The sequence below is a fragment of the Corythoichthys intestinalis genome, chromosome 13, assembly GCF_030265065.1.
Source record: "Corythoichthys intestinalis isolate RoL2023-P3 chromosome 13, ASM3026506v1, whole genome shotgun sequence".
In the NCBI taxonomy this organism is placed as follows: Eukaryota; Metazoa; Chordata; class Actinopteri; order Syngnathiformes; family Syngnathidae; genus Corythoichthys; species Corythoichthys intestinalis.
Genome location: NC_080407.1, coordinates 36,760,813 through 36,781,305, shown reverse-complemented (window position 1 = coordinate 36,781,305; position 20,493 = coordinate 36,760,813). Strand labels below are relative to the sequence as shown.

The 20,493-nt window shown below is 37.0% G+C and overlaps 1 protein-coding gene across 3 annotated transcripts in view; it reads right to left on the bottom strand.

Moving 5' to 3' along the window:
* The window catches only part of LOC130929093 (gastrula zinc finger protein XlCGF57.1-like), a 65,757-nt gene extending 50,982 nt beyond the window's left edge, over positions 1 to 14,775 (bottom strand). For 2 of the 3 annotated variants that reach the window (XR_009066804.1, XM_057856026.1), the window contains exon 1: positions 14,022 to 14,348. Coding sequence is in view for 2 of the 3 variants with exons in the window: in XM_057856026.1 (XP_057712009.1) it covers positions 14,022 to 14,061 (40 nt within the window). In the remaining variant the exon portion in view is untranslated. Of the gene's footprint in view, positions 1 to 14,021 lie in introns of all 3 variants that reach the window. The other variant, XM_057856025.1, reaches the window with a different exon arrangement.
* Between the last annotated feature and the right edge of the window lie 5,718 nt (positions 14,776 to 20,493).

Genomic DNA, 20,493 nt, shown 5'->3' with positions numbered 1-20,493 from the left:
TTACTTATATAATATTTGCTGCCCCCGTCAGAGGGTGGGCCTTGTTTGCACTAATTTAAAGATTTTAAACTGTCAATTCAAATATCGTATTGGAGAAATTGCATTACTTGAAATAAATCTATTGCAACTTATCAGTCCCAGTTCTTGTCTACAACACTGTCCAAAAATTGTCAATGCATATTCCAAATAGAATAACAAAATTAAGTCACCTGACTTTGTAATTATTACACCTGTTTATTACGAAGACCTGAAGTAAACAACAAGCAGTTTGTCAAGAAGTTCAAGTCATGTTTTGGTATTCATATTTTATTGACTTTTCACAACAACACTTGGACTCGTGTTTGTAAGAGCACAGCAAACAGAGTTTCAGCGTGCACTCTTCGCCTTTTCAACCTCTCATAACGCTCCGATGTGGTGCGCTTGACCTCAGAATAACCCAAGAAGAGATACGGTGACCAATCGAGATGTGTTGTCAGCATTTCATATGCAGGTTTTCCTAGGAACACAACAGGTAGGTAAGGAGGAGTAGTAGGTTAGCATTGCTACCGAGGCAGATTTACACAATGGTAAAAAAAACAAAAACGTATTGAAACCAAAACGGATAAATCGTTCAACTTACAAGAGTAGAGATGACGGGAACACACTCTCATTCCAGCAGAAATATGACCAAGAAAAATACTTTTCCGACGAACCGCTGCGCCCCAGCCATCCGTCGTACCTTCGTGATCTGATATTTGGCCCTCCATGCAGGAAAACGGTGAAAAGTGAGTCCAGTTTTTCTCGCCCTTTTTTTTGTCGTAGGAGAAGCTGTTGCACCCGGTAACACAACAATACACACCTATAATTTCTTTCTAATACACCGAAAGGAATTAGCTTAGCACTACCACACGTTACAATACTGCGGTCAAGCCACCCTCCACTCGTTAAAACGAAGTCAAGCTAGCCGCCCCTCATTTGGATCATTGTGTGCATTACGGTAATGCAACGCGCTGGCTTCCTAAAGGTGCAACTTGCTGTATTCATAATGGAACGCGGTGGCTGCCCATTTCTGCTGTCATTTTGCCAGATTTCAAAAAGTGATTAAAATAAATCTGGCTGATATCCCGGGACGGTTCCACTTCTGAGGTATACTAGAGTACCCCAAGACTCGAACTAAAGTACTCTGATAAAATTCTGATGTATCATTTCAAAATAAAAGTACTTTGAAAATTGCCCATTTTTGCTGTCATTTCGCCTGATTTCAAAAATTAATAAAAAAAATCTGGCTAATATCCCGAGACGGTTCCACTTCTGGGGTATACTAGACTACCCCAAGACTCGAACTAAAGTACTCTGATAAAATTCTGATGTATCATTTCAAAATAAAAGTACTTTGAAAATTGCACATTTTTGCTGTCAATTTGCCTGATTTAAAAAATTAATTTAAAAAAAGCTGCCTGATATCCCGAGACGGTTCCACTTCTGAGGTACACTACACTACCCCAAGACTCGAACTAAAGTACTCTGATAAAATTCTGATGTATCATTTCAAAATAAAAGTACTTTGAAAATTGCCCATTTTTGCTGTCATTTCGCCTGATTTAAAAAATTAATTTTAAAAAATCTGCCTGATATCCCGAGACGGTTCCACTTCTGAGGTATACTAGACTACCCCAAGACTCGAACTAAAGTACTCTGATAAAATTCTGATGTATCATTTCAAAATAAAAGTACTTTGAAAATTGCCCATTTTTGCTGTCATTTCGCCTGATTTAAAAAATTAATTTAAAAAAATCTGCCTGATATCCCGAGACGGTTCCACTTCTGAGGTATACTAGACTACCCCAAGACTCGAACTAAAGTACTCTGATAAAATTCTGATGTATCATTTCAAAATAAAAGTACTTTGAAAATTGCTTATTTTGGCTGTCATTTCGCCTGATTTCAAAAATTAATTTTAAAAAATCTGGCTGATATCCCGAGACGGTTCCACTTCTGAGGTACACTACACTACCCCAAGACTCGAACTAAAGTACTCTGATAAAATTCTGATGTATCATTTCAAAATAAAAGTACTTTGAAAATTGCCCATTTTTGCTGTCATTTCGCCTGATTTAAAAAATTAATTAAAAAAAAATCTGCCTGATATCCCGAGACGGTTCCACTTCTGAGGTACACTACACTACCCCAAGACTCGAACTAAAGTACTCTGATAAAATTCTGATGTATCATTTCAAAATAAAAGTACTTTGAAAATTGCTTATTTTGGCTGTCATTTCGCCTGATTTCAAAAATTAATAAAAAAAATCTGGCTAATATCCCGAGACGGTTCCACTTCTGGGGTATACTAGACTACCCCAAGACTCGAACTAAAGTACTCTGATAAAATTCTGATGTATCATTTCAAAATAAAAGTACTTTGAAAATTGTCAATTTTTGCTGTCATTTTGCCAGATTTCAAAAAGTGATTAAAATAAATCTGGCTGATATCCCGAGACGGTTCCACTTCTGAGGTATACTAGACTACCCCAAGACTCGAACTAAAGTACTCTGATAAAATTCTGATGTATCATTTTAAAATAAAAGTACTTTGAAAATTGCACATTTTTGCTGTCAATTTGCCTGATTTCAAAAATTGATTTTAAAAAATCTGCCTGATATCCCGAGACGGTTGCACTTCTGAGGTATACTAGACTACCCCAAGACTCGAACAAAAGTACTCTGATAAAATTCTGATGTATCATTTCAAAATAAAAGTACTTTGAAAATTGCCCATTTTTGCTGTCATTTCCCCTGATTTCAAAAATTAATAAACAAAAATCTGGCTGATATCCCGAGACGGTTCCACTTCTGAGGTATACTACACTACCCAAAGACTCGAACTAAAGTATTCTGATAAAATTCTGATGTATCATTTCAAAATAAAAGTACTTTGAAAATTGCCCATTTTGGCTGTCATTTCGCCTGATTTCAAAAATTGATTAAAAAAAATCTGGCTGATATCCCGAGACGGTTCCACTTCAGAGGTATACTAGACTACCCCAAGACTCGAACTAAAGTACTCTGATAAAATTCTGATGTGTCATTTCAAAATAAAAGTACTTTGAAAATTGCTTATTTTGGCTGTCATTTCGCCTGATTTCAAAAATTAATTCAAAAAAATCTGGCTGATATCCCGAGACGGTTCCACTTCTGAGGTACACTACACTACCCCAAGACTCGAACTAAAGTACTCTGATAAAATTCTGATGTATCATTTTAAAATAAAAGTACTTTGAAAAATGCCCATTTTTGCTGTCATTTCGCCTGATTTCAAAAATTGATTAAAAAAAATCTGCCTGATATCCCGAGACGGTTCCACTTCTGAGGTATACTAGACTACCCCAAGACTCGAACTAAAGTACTCTGATAAAATTCTGATGTATCATTTCAAAATAAAAGTACTTTGAAAATTGTCAATTTTTGCTCTCATTTCGCCTGATTTCAAAAATTGATTAAAAAAAATCTGGCTGATATCCCGAGACGGTTCCACTTCAGAGGTATACTAGACTACCCCAAGACTCGAACTAAAGTACTCTGATAAAATTCTGATGTATCATTTCAAAATAAAAGTACTTTGAAAATTGCCCATTTTTGCTGTCATTTCGCCTGATTTAAAAAATTAATTTAAAAAAATCTGCCTGATATCCCGAGACGGTTCCACTTCTGAGGTATACTAGACTACCCCAAGACTCGAACTAAAGTACTCTGATAAAATTCTGATGTATCATTTCAAAATAAAAGTACTTTGAAAAATGCCCATTTTTGCTGTCATTTCGCCTGATTTCAAAAATTAATTTTAAAAAATCTGGCTGATATCCCGAGACGGTTCCACTTCTGAGGTACACTACACTACCCCAAGACTCGAACTAAAGTACTCTGATAAAATTCTGATGTATCATTTCAAAATAAAAGTACTTTGAAAATTGCTTATTTTGGCTGTCATTTCGCCTGATTTCAAAAATTAATAAAAAAAATCTGGCTAATATCCCGAGACGGTTCCACTTCTGGGGTATACTAGACTACCCCAAGACTCGAACTAAAGTACTCTGGTAAAATTCTGATGTATCATTTCAAAATAAAAGTACTTTGAAAATTGTCAATTTTTGCTGTCATTTCGCCTGATTTAAAAAATTAATTTAAAAAAATCTGGCTGATATCCCGAGACGGTTCCACTTCTGAGGTACACTACACTACCCCAAGACTCGAACTAAAGTACTCTGATAAAATTCTGATGTATCATTTTAAAATAAAAGTACTTTGAAAACTGCACATTTTTGCTGTCAATTTGCCTGATTTCAAAAATTGATTTAAAAAAATCTGCCTGATATCCCGAGACGGTTGCACTTCTGAGGTATACTAGACTACCCCAAGACTCGAACAAAAGTACTCTGATAAAATTCTGATGTATCATTTCAAAATAAAAGTACTTTGAAAATTGCCCATTTTTGCTGTCATTTCCCCCGATTTCAAAAATTAATAAACAAAAATCTGGCTGATATCCCGAGACGGTTCCACTTCTGAGGTATACTACACTACCCAAAGACTCGAACTAAAGTATTCTGATAAAATTCTGATGTATCATTTCAAAATAAAAGTACTTTGAAAATTGCCCATTTTGGCTGTCATTTCGCCTGATTTCAAAAATTGATTAAAAAAAATCTGGCTGATATCCCGAGACGGTTCCACTTCAGAGGTATACTAGACTACCCCAAGACTCGAACTAAAGTACTCTGATAAAATTCTGATGTATCATTTCAAAATAAAAGTACTTTGAAAATTGTCAATTTTTGCTCTCATTTCGCCTGATTTCAAAAATTAATAAACAAAAATCTGGCTGATATCCCGAGACGGTTCCACTTCTGAGGTATACTACACTACCCAAAGACTCTAACTAAAGTATTCTGATAAAATTCTGATGTATCATTTAAAAATAAAAGTACTTTGAAAATTGCACATTTTTGCTTGTCATTTCGCATGATTTCAAAAATTAATTCAAAAAAATCTGCCTGATATCCCGGGACGGTTCCACTTCTGGAGTATACTAGACAACCCCAAGACTTGAACTAAAGTACTCTGATAAAATTCTGATGTATCATTTCAAAATCATATCTGCCTCATAGTTCTGAGAACAAGGTTCAAGTCATGGCTCCGGCCTTGCTGTATGACACTTCTAAAACACAGGATTGGTGAAAAGGTGTCTCCTTGTCCAGTAGGAGTGAAATCCTCCACCCACTGCGGTCCTTTGTGGAATTAGTTTGGTGACCGCTGATCTAAAGTCAGTGCGCCGAAGTCAGTGCGCTGCCAGCGGTGGCCACAGCCACCCCTATAAATTGGTTGGCCACCCCACTGGCCACCCCGCTTGCCAGTATATCGTTGAATTGTTGTAGCATCAGTTATGCATTTCATCCCAAATGAATGCATTTATTTTGTTTTGTTAAATGTGGGGCTGTCATATTTATCGTGTTAATGGGCGGTAATTAATTTAATTAATCACGTGAAAATACTGTATTTATCGCAATTAACGCATTTGCGGTAGGACTCATTCAAGCATTGCCGCAAACACCCTACAATGGCGCCGTTTTACTTATATACAGAGAAAAGAGGCAGTGTCAAGTGAGTGGAGTAGATACAAGCATTCATTGGGGCCGTGCGTTTAATTGCCAAAAGCTTAGTCATCTCTCCCACAGCAACTATAAATATTGTGGGAAGCAACGTGGGGAAGAATGACAGGAGTTGATCTTTTTCTTACGCAGAGAAGATATAGCATTTGCAGGCACCACACACAGTCATGGTTGCACCACTTCCCATCATGCATTTGGGCAGGACAGTTAAGTCGCTACAGTAACATTTACTGAAAGCTCAACAAATACACTAGATGGCAATATTTAGTCACAATATACAAACTCACATTTATCCTTTAAGAATTACAAGTCTTTCTACCTGTGGATCCCTTTCACAGAAATAATGTTCATAATGTTAATGCCATCTGGTGGATTTATTGTTATAATAAAAAAATACAGTACTTATGTACAGTATGTTGAATGTATATACAGTGGGAAGAACAAGTATTTGATACACTGCCAATGGGTTTTCCCATTGACTGTGTATTAAATACTTGTTCTCCCCACTGTAGCCGTCTTGTCTTATCTTTCCATTTCAACAATAGTAATAAAAAAATAAATAGGAGTAATAACAATTTTCAACAGAAAAATATGGCATATTTTAGAGGTGGTTTGAATTGCGATTAATTATTTTTTAAGCTGTGATTAACTCAATTAAAAATTTTAATCGTTTGACAGCCCTAGTTAAATGTACACCTTATGCCTAATATATACATAACACAATAAAACAGAATTGTTGTGGAACTTAAAATGTTGACTGGCCAGTTATGGACAATGCACATTAAATCATTAGTAGCATCAAATATTACACAATACACCAAAGTATATCAGTAGCCGTGTCCTTAAGTCTTTCTGATAGTTTTCTCCTGACCTTTGTACTGCAATAATATAATGAAAACCTGAAATTATGGCTTTTAGTTTTGGCCACCCCAAGATTTTAAGTGGCCCCATCTGGCCACCCCTATCAAAAATTTCTGGAGGCGCCACTGTCTAAAGTCCCTTTTGAAAAGCGAGGACACTATAATTTGCATACTTTGTATGTTATCCGAGTGTGTGTATCACACATAACATAAAAATACATGAATTCCAGTGGTGAATGATATGTTCTGATTTTTAATTTAAAAGCCTCAAATATAAAAGACAGCAATTTATGCATATATCCTTGTCTAAAGTTCCCACCCAACATAACATGACACCCAATGATGTTTTTATTTTGACTGCTCTTTGATCCAGGGGGATGGCTTCAATAAGTGGTACCATTAACAGCGCCTAGGAACGAATGAACAGGAGTTGAAAATTGCCAAAAGGAAACAATTATTATGCATTATATGTTGTGCATAAGCATGCTTTTTATGTGTCATTGATATATATATATACATATATATATATATATATATATATATATGTATATGTATATATGTATATGTATATGTATATATGTATATATATTCATTGGATCTATCAAAGAACAGTCAAAATAAAAACATCATTGGGTGTCATGTTATGTTGGGTGGGAAGTTTAGACAAGGATGAATTCATAAATTGCTGTCTTTTATATGTGACACTTTTAAATTAAAATTCAAAACATCATTTACAACTAGGGGTGAAAGAGGGCCAGAACGGTCATGAACACAGTTCCGGTATAAGATTCAGGGCCAGAACGCAGTTCTGGTATTAAATTCAGGGCCGGAATGCTGTTCTGGTACACTCTGCTTTGATTCCGAAAATATGACGGCAACTGTCAAAACGCTATGTAAAAAAAAAAAAAAAAAAAAAAAAAATGCTAAGCTGCCACACATGCCAAGAAGAAAACAATCTACCAACATCAGATTTACATACACAAGTGTTAACAACAAGCATAATAAAGTGCTTGTGTAGCGTAATTCGTTTCCACCAATATTTATAATTTGTTTTATTCCGCGGACGGCATGGAGGTTTCCCCAGCTCCTGTAGTTATCCGAGTCTGACGATGATGAGTCACGTCAATGTGAAAATGCACGCAGCAAAGCAAAACGGCTGTACTCATTTATCCGTTCAATTGGCTGACATACTGACATGTTATCAGCAGAGGTAGTTAGCTCTGATTGGTACAAATGTGCATGTTTTCTGGAACAGCAATTAAAAAAAAAAATAAATAAAAAGTCGTTGAATTGATGCGACAAAAAAAAAGGCAATGCAACATAAAATGGATCAAATCTTTAAGAGCAACGAAAGAGTTGAGGAGGCTTATTTATCATATTTAGTTTTATTTGCTCTGATGGGGAGGTACAGAACATCTTAGCTGTCAATGTGCCCTTTGGACTTATATTTGTTCTTTTATTTTAGGCTACTGATTCATTTATTCATTCATTCATTTCATTATGATTTAAAAAAGTCAATGTTCAAACTATATTTAATTTCACTCTGCATAATATAAGTCATTTGTACTTATTTTTCTGAATGTATGTTACTTATATCTTTATTATCATTTAAAAATAAGTATTTGTTTACATTGACTTCAATTTTAATGTTTCCTATGTTCTTTACTAGTTAAAATTGAGATTTGGCATTTAGTATGTGAGGAAATAACGGAAAATAAAAATTAGAAGATGAAGGTTGGGGTTTTAGCTGTTTTTGTTAACTTTTATTTTGCATATCTTTGAAAAAATACAATTTTGAATGAAAATCAGTTTTTGTATGTGTTATACAAATAACTGTGCTAAAACAGTTTTCTTTGCATTTCAGTAGTTTAAGAGGTTTGACACCCCCCCCCCCCCCCCAAAAAAAAAAAATAAAATGAAAGAAAAAAATTAAATAAAATTTCTGGCTCCGTAGCGACCTTCACGTCGGGGAGTTCCAGCAAGAAATTCTAGCCACTTTCACCCTTGTTTACAACTGTAATATCATGTTTTTTTTTTTTTTTTTTAATTCATTCATCCTCTTTGCTGGTTATCCTTACGAGGGCTGCCAGGGTGATGGAGCCTTTGTCAGTTCACCATTAACAGTAAGAAAGGTATACCCTGAACTTGCACTATTAAACAAACATACGTACAATTTGGAGTGTTCAATTTGCCTTACATGTTTGTTTTTAGGATCGTGCAAGGAAACCGTAGAGGGCCATAAAAAACAACACACACACGGATAACATAGAAAGTATGCAAATTGTAATGTCCTCGCTTTTCAAAAGGGACTTTAGATCAGCGGTCACCAAACTAATTCCACAAAGGACCGCAGTGGGTGGAGGATTTCACTCCTACTGTACAAGGAGACACCTTTTCACCAATCCTGTATTTTAGAAGTGTCATACAGCAAGGCCGGAGCCATGACTTGAACCAACCCTTGTTCTCAGAACTATGAGGCAGATATGATTTTGAAATGATACATCAGAATTTTATCAGAGTACTTTAGTTCGAGTCTTGGGGTAGTCTAGTATACCTCAGAAGTGGAACCGTCTCGGGATATCAGCCAGATTTTTTTTAATCAATTTTTGAAATCAGGCGAAATGAGAGCAAAAATTGACAATTTTCAAAGTACTTTTATTTTGAAATGATACATCAGAATTTTATCAGAGTACTTTAGTTCGAGTCTTGGGGTAGTCTAGTATACCTCTGAAGTGGAACCGTCTCGGAATATCAGCCAGATTTTTTTTAATTAATTTTTGAAATCAGGCGAAATGACAGCAAAAATTGACAATTTTCAAAGTACTTTTATTTTGAAATGATACATCAGAATTTTATCAGAGTACTTTAGTTCGAGTCTTGGAGTAGTCTAGTATACCTCAGAAGTGGAATCGTCTCGGGATATCAGCCAGATTTTTTTTATTAATTTTTGAAATACGGCGAAATGACAGCCAAAATAAGCCATTTTCAAAGTACTTTTATTTTGAAATGATACATCAGAATTTTATCAGAGTACTTTAGTTCGAGTCTTGGGGTAGTCTAGTATACCTCTGAAGTGGAACCGTCTCAGGATATCAGCCAGATTTTTTTAAATCAATTTTTGAAATCGGGCGAAATGACAGCCAAAATAAGCAATTTTCAAAGTACTTTTATTTTGAAATGATACATCAGAATTTTATCAGAGTACTTTAGTTCGAGTCTTGGGGTAGTCTAGTATACCTCTGAAGTGGAACCGTCTCGGGATATCCGCCAGATTTTTTAAAATTAATTTTTGAAATCAGGCGAAATGACAGCAAAAATTGACAATTTTCAAAGTACTTTTATTTTGAAATGATACAGCAGAATTTTATCAGAGTACTTTAGTTCGAGTCTTGGGGTAGTCTAGTATACCTCTGAAGTGGAACCGTCTCGGGATATCAGCCAGATTTTTTTTTATTAATTTTTGAAATCAGGCGAAATGACAGCCAAAATAAGCAATTTTCAAAGTACTTTTATTTTGAAATGATACATCAGAATTTTATCAGAGTACTTTAGTTCGAGTCTTGGGGTAGTCTAGTATACCTCAGAAGTGGAACCGTCTCGGGATATCAGCCAGATTTTTTTTAATCAATTTTTTAAATCAGGCGAAATGAGAGCAAAAATTGACAATTTTCAAAGTACTTTTATTTTAAAATGATACATCAGAATTTTATCAGAGTACTTTAGTTCGAGTCTTGGGGTAGTGTAGTGTACCTCAGAAGTGGAACCGTCTCGGGATATCAGCCAGATTTTTTTAAATTAATTTTTGAAATCAGGCGAAATGACAGCAAAAATAGGCATTTTTCAAAGTACTTTTATTTTGAAATGATACATCAGAATTTTATCAGAGTACTTTAGTTCCAGTCTTGGGGTAGTGTAGTGTATCTCAGAAGTGGAATCGTCTCGGGATATCAGCCAGATTTTTTTTAATTAATTTTTGAAATCAGGCGAAATGACAGCAAAAATTGACAATTTTCAAAGTACTTTTATTTTGAAATGATACATCAGAATTTTATCAGAGTACTTTAGTTCGAGTCTTGGGGTAGTCTAGTATACCTCTGAAGTGGAACCGTCTCGGGATATCAGCCAGATTTTTTTTAATCAATTTTTGAAATCAGGCAAAATGAGAGCAAAAATTGACAATTTTCAAAGTACTTTTATTTTGAAATGATACATCAGAATTTTATCAGAGTACTTTAGTTCGAGTCTTGGGGTAGTCTAGTATACCTCAGAAGTGGAACCGTCTCGGGATATCAGGCAGATTTTTTTTAATCAATTTTTGAAATCAGGCGAAATGACAGCAAAAATGGGCATTTTTCAAAGTACTTTTATTTTAAAATGATACATCAGAATTTTATCAGAGTACTTTAGTTCGAGTCTTGGGGTAGTGTAGTGTGCCTCAGAAGTGGAACCGTCTCGGGATATCAGCCAGATTTTTTTTAATTAATTTTTGAAATCAGGCGAAATGACAGCAAAAATGGGCATTTTTCAAAGTACTTTTATTTTGAAATGATACATCAGAATTTTATCAGAGTACTTTAGTTCGAGTCTTGGGGTAGTCTAGTATACCTCAGAAGTGGAACCGTCTCGGGATATCAGGCAGATTTTTTTTAATCAATTTTTGAAATCAGGCGAAATGACAGCAAAAATGGGCATTTTTCAAAGTACTTTTATTTTAAAATGATACATCAGAATTTTATCAGAGTACTTTAGTTCGAGTCTTGGGGTAGTGTAGTGTGCCTCAGAAGTGGAACCGTCTCGGGATATCAGCCAGATTTTTTTAATTAATTTTTGAAATCAGGCGAAATGACAGCAAAAATGGGCATTTTTCAAAGTACTTTTATTTTGAAATGATACATCAGAATTTTATCAGAGTACTTTAGTTCGAGTCTTGGGGTAGGGTAGTGTACCTCAGAAGTGGAACCGTCTCGGGATATCAGCCAGATTTTTTTAAATTAATTTTTTAAATCAGGCGAAATGACAGCAAAAATTGGCAATTTTCAAAGTACTTTTATTTTGAAATGATACATCAGAATTTTATCAGAGTACTTTAGTTCGCGTCTTGGGGTACTCTAGTATACCTCAGAAGTGGAACCGTCCCGGGATATCAGCCAGATTTTTTTTAATCAATTTTTGAAATCAGGCGAAATGACAGCGGAAATGGGCAGCCACCGCGTTCCATTATGAATACAGCAAGTTGCACCATTAGGAAGCCAGCGCGTTGCATTACCGTAATGCACACAATGATCCAAATGAGGGGTGGCTAGCTTGACTTCGTTTTAACGAGTGGAGGGTGGCTTGACCGCAGTGTTACACTGCAATCCCCGTTGAGTTTGGCGGACCGGAAGTAAAGCATATTATCAGCATGGAGGCGCGTCCAAACAATGACGTAGTACGTCCCATTCCCTATTACCTTTTAATACCCGCTATTCTCGCGCGATCTTGCAATCCTCGCGTGAACCGATCGAGCCGCTCCACAGACGCGCTGCTCGTGAAACGCGTCCTACGGAAATTGACGCCGAGCGACACTGGTGCGTTATCGCGGCGGGATCGTTGACGCGACGTTGACGTTTCTACTGTATTTAGCCATTAGCGTGTTGCTATGCTAACGTTGTACAAATTAATATGTTTTATGTTTCAACTTAGATCTACAGTGTTCTGATGAGCAATAAACATCTGTGAATGGAACTGAAAGAGCATACGACACCAGAAAAAAAGTCTTAAATGGCATTATTATGTGAATTAGAATCATATTTTGAGACGATTCGACTATATACAACAATTTAGCAAAGCGCAGATGACGAGAAATTAGTCTTTTAATCTGCCGGTTAGCCACGCCTACAATTATAGGGCTTTAGCGTCCCCAACAGGTGGATGACGTCAGCGGTAGACTAGGCTCATCGGTTTTACTATTCAGCCCATTGAGGGGGAATTGTTCAGAACGAGGAAAACGAGACGAAGAGAGCTGCAAAATGTCATTGTTTCAGTCTCTCTACTCCCAATATTTTTACAGGATATTCTTTTTATCCAAGTATTTTCCCCAATAGCTATATAAATGGCTTGAGTAGGACCAGTCAGCCCGTCGAGGGGGAACTATTCACAATGAGGAAAACGCGACGAAGAGAGCGGCAAAATGTCATTGTTTCTGTCTTTTTACTTCAATATTTTTACAGGATATTCTTTTTACCCAAGTACTTTCCCCAATTGCTAAATAAATGGCATGGTCATGACAAATAACTTGTGCTAAATGGAATATAAAATAATAAAAATCCATTTATTCAAGACGACATGGCAAAATTACTCCATAATGGTCAAAACAGTCGACTTTACCTTTACTGTCACACCTGCCGAACGATATTTTATGACACCTAAATCGGACATATCTCATTTCCCTTCCCCGGCTTCGGAGAATGTAAACAGACCAGAAGGAGTGACAGCTAGCCGACATGCTAACCCGAACCGAGGGATGTTTCAAAGTCTTCGAAGTGGAAAATCACACATAACTAGCCTGGATTATTTGACATGACGACCCGGTTGTCGAGTTTCTTTGCGGATCGGCAAACCGCCCTGCGGAGAGCAATTTACAGTTCGTTCCCTGGAGGAGGGTGGCTGGAATTGTTGTGTAGCTAACGTGCTAACAGCTAACTGCTCATGAGCGTGAGGATAGCTTTTTACATGCCTATCAATGATCAAACGTAAGTAGTCCTTTATTTAAAGGAATTTTATAGTGTTTACTTTGTAATCACTGTATTCGTATTTGACATAATACAAAACAAGATGTTTACTCACTTCCTTGTAAGTCCAATGGTCCCACAGTAAATATCCACGGTGAATGGGAACCTTTTGAAACTCCAAAAAGGCACATACGCCTCTCCCGCATACAGAATGATTTTTCTGCAGCCGTTTGGCTGGCGTGATGCAAAAAATAAAAGTATTAATCCGCAAAATCAGCTGAATCCTTCGTCCTCATACACAACAGTACACTGTAGCGTGAAGAGGACGTCTTCTACCGTACACGTCACAGCGCCCTCCTCCTCAATGCGAGACCGAAGCCGGAAGTCACTCATTTTCCTGGCGCGGGATTCAAAAAACTAAATAAATATAGCGATCGCTTCCACATACATCCAAGCGGTCCATATCATTCAGGAGCATAAAATACCGCATGTATTATGAAATAAACATGCTTTTTCGTGTCACAAGCACTTGAAGCCTCCTTTGCAATCAATGAGCTGTACATCGGACTATTATCGGACGTTACTGAAAGGTCGTTTCTCAATTTTTTGATTGGAGTTGTTACATAAGAATGATTTATTTCGAGTACTTTACATCACATTAAAATTAGTAAGAGGCTATCAAAAACAGTAAAGATAAACTAAAAACCACATATGGGCTGCTGCGTGACACCACTTGTCATACATTTTGTGTCTTTAAACATTCAAAATGTAATGTTTAGTATTTGCGAGTCAAAAGTCAACTTACTCACCTGACATTTTGGGACTTGATGTTTGCTTGCTCTGCGACATGTTGATCCCAGGAACTTTGTTTGTTCTCTTTGTTAGCAGCTAGGCTAACCTTAGCCGGCCTCGAAGTTTCAACGTGCACCCAGACGACTCGAAGCAGATGCGAGATTGAACGGATTCTTGGGATGTCCGAAAATTTCTGCCAGCTTTCAGTCAATTACGTCGTGGGGCTAAAGAGAGATGAAGAGTGGATTATCTTCAACGCACAAGTTTCAAAGCAATCGGACGGAAACTCTAACGAAAGGGTCTTCTTCTTCTTGTTTATTGGCAGATTACCCCTCGGTTCCATGGGGCATTACCGCCATCTACTGGACCGACGGTTTAGCACGAGATCAGGCAGTTACAGACTAAAAGCAATCCCTCCTGACAACCAGTGAAACACACCCTGAGTGTAGACAAAACCCAAACCAAAAAATTGGATGAATTAAATACTAACAAACAAATTAAGTACTAATGAATTACCCTCTTCCTATATCCTGTCCAACAGCCCTGTGTCCCTGAGAAACTTTATTAGCCCTTTTTGAATATTGACCGTTTTCATCTGTAGAACATTTCCCATCCCAAATGTCTGTTTTGCCAGGTCCAGCACTATTCTGAACCGATCCCTCTGCTCCTTATACTTCCCACATACCATTAGAATGTGTTCAAGCGTTTCAGGCTCCCCACAGTGTTTACATTTCCCATCTTTGTGTTTTCCTATCCTATGCAACAAATCATTTAGCACCGTGTGCCCTATCCTCAGTCGACTCAACACTACCTCCTCCTTCCTGCTCCTCCCCAATCTCCTTCCCACCCCCACCTGTGACTGTATTGAGAATAAATGTCTCCCCGTTTCTTGTGCTTTCCAATATCCTTGCCACCTCTTTTGTATGTAGCCCCCAATAATGGATTTCCCTTCCGCTCTACTCAGGACCACCCGCCTTTCTATCACTGGTGCTCTCAGCGATTGCTTGGCCAGGATGTCCACCACCTCATTTCCCTCAATCCCCACGTGCGCCGACACCCACAGAAACTCCACCCCGAGCCCACCTTTCTGTGCTTCATACAGTAGCCTGTGCGACTCAAATACTAAGTCAAGTTTACTGGACTTCATGGTTAAAATACTCGTGAGCGCTAACCAACTGTCTGAAGCAATCACTGCCATTTTTATCCCATTGGTTTGAACCCAACCAAGTGCCATTATAATTGCTATAATTTCCACTGCATAAACAGACAAGTGATCTGAACACCTCTTTTTAATGTCCACCTTGTAACTCGGCACATGTACCGCCTTCCCAGTACTTCCATTTTCAGGATCCTTCGACATGTCTGTAAATATCAGAACGCTTTGCCCATACCTCCTTCCCAGATACTCCTCGGCCACCAGACCCTGATTTCCCCTCTCCCGGACCACTTCACTGATCTCAAAATTTACCACCCGCATCCTGACACTGGTACAGTTTCGCCAAACTCCAACTGGCTAAGCCCTCCCAGTTCTGCCACTGCATTCCCTACCCCGCTGAAGGTCGTCTTCTGTTGATTTATGACCTCTCAACTGTCCATCAGCACTTTCTTTGTGTGTCACCATGGCCCACGAGAGGGGTCTGGCTGCAGCCCGCCTCTTTGACTCTAGGCAGCCACCCATAATGTGCTGTCGCACATCTTCTACGTCATGACGCACGATGCACACGTGTACAACACCGCTTTTTTTTGGTTTTTTTTTTTTGCGTACTTTTCATCGTCCCGCGTGAAACAGGAACGTTCCTTTTGATGGGCCTCATTTCACAATGATCACTGATGGTAGCAAAAGCAACCATCTAGGTTATTCTTGTTTTTTTTTTTGAACGGCGTTTCTTCGGCGGACCGCACAGCCCAAAGCAGTTAGCCCAGTGCTTCTCAATTATTGTCTGTTACGCCCCCCCCCAAGGAAGACGTAAATGTTTAAATGTTTCGCGCCCCCCCCCAAACTCTGCCGCCACTGTAAATAGTATCACTTGTCTATATTATTACGATTATAAGTACGCCTCTGCCTCACATTGTATCCATTTTTTTTCTATTACAGAAAATAACAGAAATTATAACTATTTAACTATGCTTTGTTTGTAACAGAAAAGACTTAACGCGCATCAGTTTGCCTGAATTAAAAAAAAAAAGTCACATCCAAACTGTAAAACTACACTCAAGGTACATTTTTGACCATTTGATACTGAAAAATAAAATCAGTAAATAATAACAAATTCAAATTGATTAGAAACATTAACTCATGAGGACAATATGCCAAAAAATTTGACCGAAAAACAAAACTGAATAGAAGAAAAAACACCTGAGTGGATGTGCAAGTACACTTTATTCTAGTACGGCAAAAAAAAGAAGAAAAAAAAGCATGTTCCCCGAGGTCACATGCGCCACCCCTGGCATCGCTCTGCGCCCCCCTGGGGAGGGGGGGGGCGCCCCACTATTTGAGTAGTATATAAGTATAACACCATTTACTAAGTTAGCCCATTAACACCGTTCAAATACCAAAATCATACCTGTCAACCCGAGGCCGTTGGCAATCTTACAAAAAGTGATGTATGCCCTTAAAAAATGGTGACTAATCTTACAACGTTTTATATAGCATGCAATATGAAACAAAAATACAACTCAGTTTGTAAAATAATATGAATTTATTGGCAATATTTTCACATATAACTGGGTACAATCAAAATCTTCAACTACATCATGATTACTAAAATTTGTCAGTGACTTTTGTTATAATTGTATGTAGCACTGTGGCAATTTCTATCATGTTTTTGATGGCTGCGCTTCAGCTTGCAATTCAGTTTGACCATAAGCGGATTTTAAGGGGGGGGGGGGGCTAGGCGCCCTCTGGTGGCTGAAAAGTGTTATTGCATGAAATTGACTTTCCTATATATATAAAAGTTGTAAAGCAATAATACTGCAACAAAAATGAACGAAATGAACAAAAAAATATGTTTTTATAATGGGTCAAAATTATTTTTTGAACAGATCATGCGACTAGCACCTTAGACGGCATTTGTTTTGTATATATTTAAAAAAAAAAAATTAGAGGAGGGCAATTTTATTTTTCAAATGATTTTTTTCTTTGGATATATGTATATCAAATGTATGTATATATGTATATATATATATGTATGTATATATGTATGTATATATATATATATATATATATATATATATATATATATATATATATATATATATATATATATATATATATATATATATATATATATACTGTATATATTTTTGATTGAAGCAACTTTTTTGGGGATTAAATAATTTAGACACAAATGTCCTACCCATAATATGGCCCAAACACAAAAAGGATTGCTTCAATCAAATAAAAGTTTCAATGAAAAATGAAGTGTTCAAATGCAAATTTTTCAATCTCAACTATTTTTTCCCATTCAAAAACGTTTTCTTTTTATTGAAATTTTTCTTTTTTTGAGTGAAGTGATTTTTCTTTTAGAAAATATATATTTTTGAAGCAATTAATTTTTTTATTGAATAATAAAGACAAAAATTTCCTAGCCAAAATGTGGCCCAAACACAAATCAACATTACTTCAATCAAAAAAAAAAAAAAAATCAATCAAAGAAAAATAGCTTTTACATGCCTTTTTTTTTGTTTCAAATTTATTTTTGCATCCAAACACATTTTTTTTATTTAAGTGATTTTTTAAAATTGAAAATATATATTTTGATTGAAGCAACTTTTTTTATTGAAGCAACTTTTTTTGATAGAAAAATTAAAACACAAATCTACCTCCGTATGACTCCGCCCAGGGGACACAATTTTTGACTGGAGTAACTACATTAGCACGACACCGGCGGGTGTACCATATTCAATGGATGACAATCTTGGCAAAAAGTATTGCCTAAGAAGCCTGATGTAGACTTCCCCTCAAGAATAATTGGAAACAAAAAAAACGCTCATTGTCAACTTATTATTATAGATATACTTGTAGGTTAATTTTATTGCCGACACTGCGTTTTGGGGTCAACATGTTGTGCCCCCCCTGCCCCTACAGTCAAACTCCGCCTATAAGTTTGAGTTGAATGTAGTTCGTTAGTGTGTCCAATCATAAATTAAAAAGGTCAATTGATAAAATGAACTTTCTTTCTTTGAGTCAAGATTTCTTTTACTAATTGTGAGTATTGATCAGCAATAGGCAATTTGTGCTCGGCAACAAATTGGGAGAATAAAATCTTTGCTTTCGTCACTTTTCATTCTGCAGACTACATCTTTATGACCAGTGTTGCTAATCTTCTTTTTAAAAAGGAAATAATTACAGTTACAAATTAATTCTCCCAAAAAGTAATTGAGTTAGAAACTCAGTTACCTGAATGTAAGAGTAATTAGCTACTTGGCAAAGTAACTGGTGTTACCTTTCATGGTTCTAGTAACCTTCGCTATGTTTGAAAGTCATTTAATGTTGTGAATCAACTGTTATAAGTGTTAAAATTTCTCCCGTTTTTGTATTAGTCGCCTTCTGTCTACTTTCGACATGTGAAAGTTTGAAAACTTTCAGCATTTAAAGGTAGATTCAAGTCAAGATTTTGCCGATTTAGGAGTATTTTAGATAAAAAGTTGCTTAGGTTCACTAGGAAGGTTCACTACAACAGAGCCTTTCTGAGAAGTCTACCGCTTTAAAATGGCGGCTGTTTATTAATGCCACAGAGTCTTGTCATTTCGCATGTACATGTGATATCTAGTGTAGTATCAATTGAGCGTAGATTGTAGGCTGTCGGCTACAGTCAGGAAATATTGGAGCCACCTAGCCTAGCATCACGTTTGCAACAGCATCACAACACTCTTCCCTCCTCTCCCTACTCTGACTTTTCTCGCATCATTCAACCAACGTAGTAACGCACATTGTCTTGTTGCCAAAACAGTGCCAAAATCCAAACGGAGAAAAAAAACGTAATGCACGAAAAATGTAGATTTTGAACGTACGGCGTACACATTTAAAAAAAAAGTGCTCACTCGTGCTAATTACGCCGAAACCGTACAACTTGACCGGTATGCAAAATGACCGGAATTCTCGTGCGGTGTGACGAAGGGAATCTTTTGAATAACCCACCCAAAAACTACCGTTCACGCCAAAAGCTTGTTTTTGCTTGCCAAGTTTTTTGTTTGGATGTTTGTTTGTTGTTTTTTGTTGGTTTTTTTTTTTGGGGGGGGGGGGTTCCAAAATGGATCTCGTCCTACAATTCTTATCCAATTCACATAAATCATACATTAAATATTTCGGGAATGGAACGGGCAGAAAATTTGTATAAAGAATTTGTCAGAAACCTACAGTTCCCCCAAATTTCAGCCAAAAATTTCCCATTCATTTCTAAAGTCATGCTATTGCCATGTACAGTGCTGGTATTGGCACCCCTGCAATTCTGCCAGATAATGTTCAATTTCTCCCAGACAATGATTGCAATTACAAATGCTTTGGTAGTAATATCTTCATTTATTTTGCTTGCAATGAAAAAAACAAAAGAGAATGGAAAAAAATTTAAATCATGATCATTTTACACAAAATTCCAAAAAATTGGTAAGTGTTGGCATCCTTTGAGAATCATGTGATGCTTCTCTAATTTGTGTAATTAATGGCACCTGTTACTTACCTGTGGCACATAACAGGTGGTGGCAATAATGAAATCACACTAGCAGCCAGTGCGTAGTGTCATTAATAAGTGTAAAGCCCATGGCACTGTGGCTAACCTCTCTAGATGTGGACGGAAAAGAAAAAATGACGAGATTTTAAAGTGATCCTCGATCTTAAAGATATGTAGGTTCTAATAAACCACAATTGTTTTCTTGTACAAAAATATGTTGTTAGAAACACATAAAATGGTAAATCAATGGCAATATTTTATAATATTTAGTACATATTTTGACTGATAGTTGGCGCCATGATTTGCGGGCGCGGAGTGATGACGTAAATGGGATGTTTCCAATTGTGTAGTGTATGTACAACAATTGAGTATTGCTGCTTTAACTCGCAAAGTAAAATGCCACGATGTGCTGCATTTGGATGCAATTTCCAGTCAAATGGAAACAAGGAGAGTGATTTCCTGTTGACAAGAAGAGGAGAAAGGTTTGGGAAAGTGCATGTAGACTAGCAAATCTTCCCAAAGACCCAAGCCTTTGTTCTCGCCATTTTTCTCCTACCGCATTTGAGGCTTTTGGTCGACAACAACTTATGAAAGATCTCACCCCAGTGGCTGGATATACTGTAAGCGCAGATTAAAACCAAATGCTGTATCAACTATTTTCCCGCACAAGAAGCCTCAGCGTGCTCGGATATCGAGTGAAATGCGCGCAATGGAGCGAGAAAGACGAGACACTCTGGCCGTCCTCTAAGCACCCAAGCTGCTCCTGTCGCTACAGCGGGAGGCTAACCTTCAGGCGTACCGCTAGTCACAGAGGAAGCTA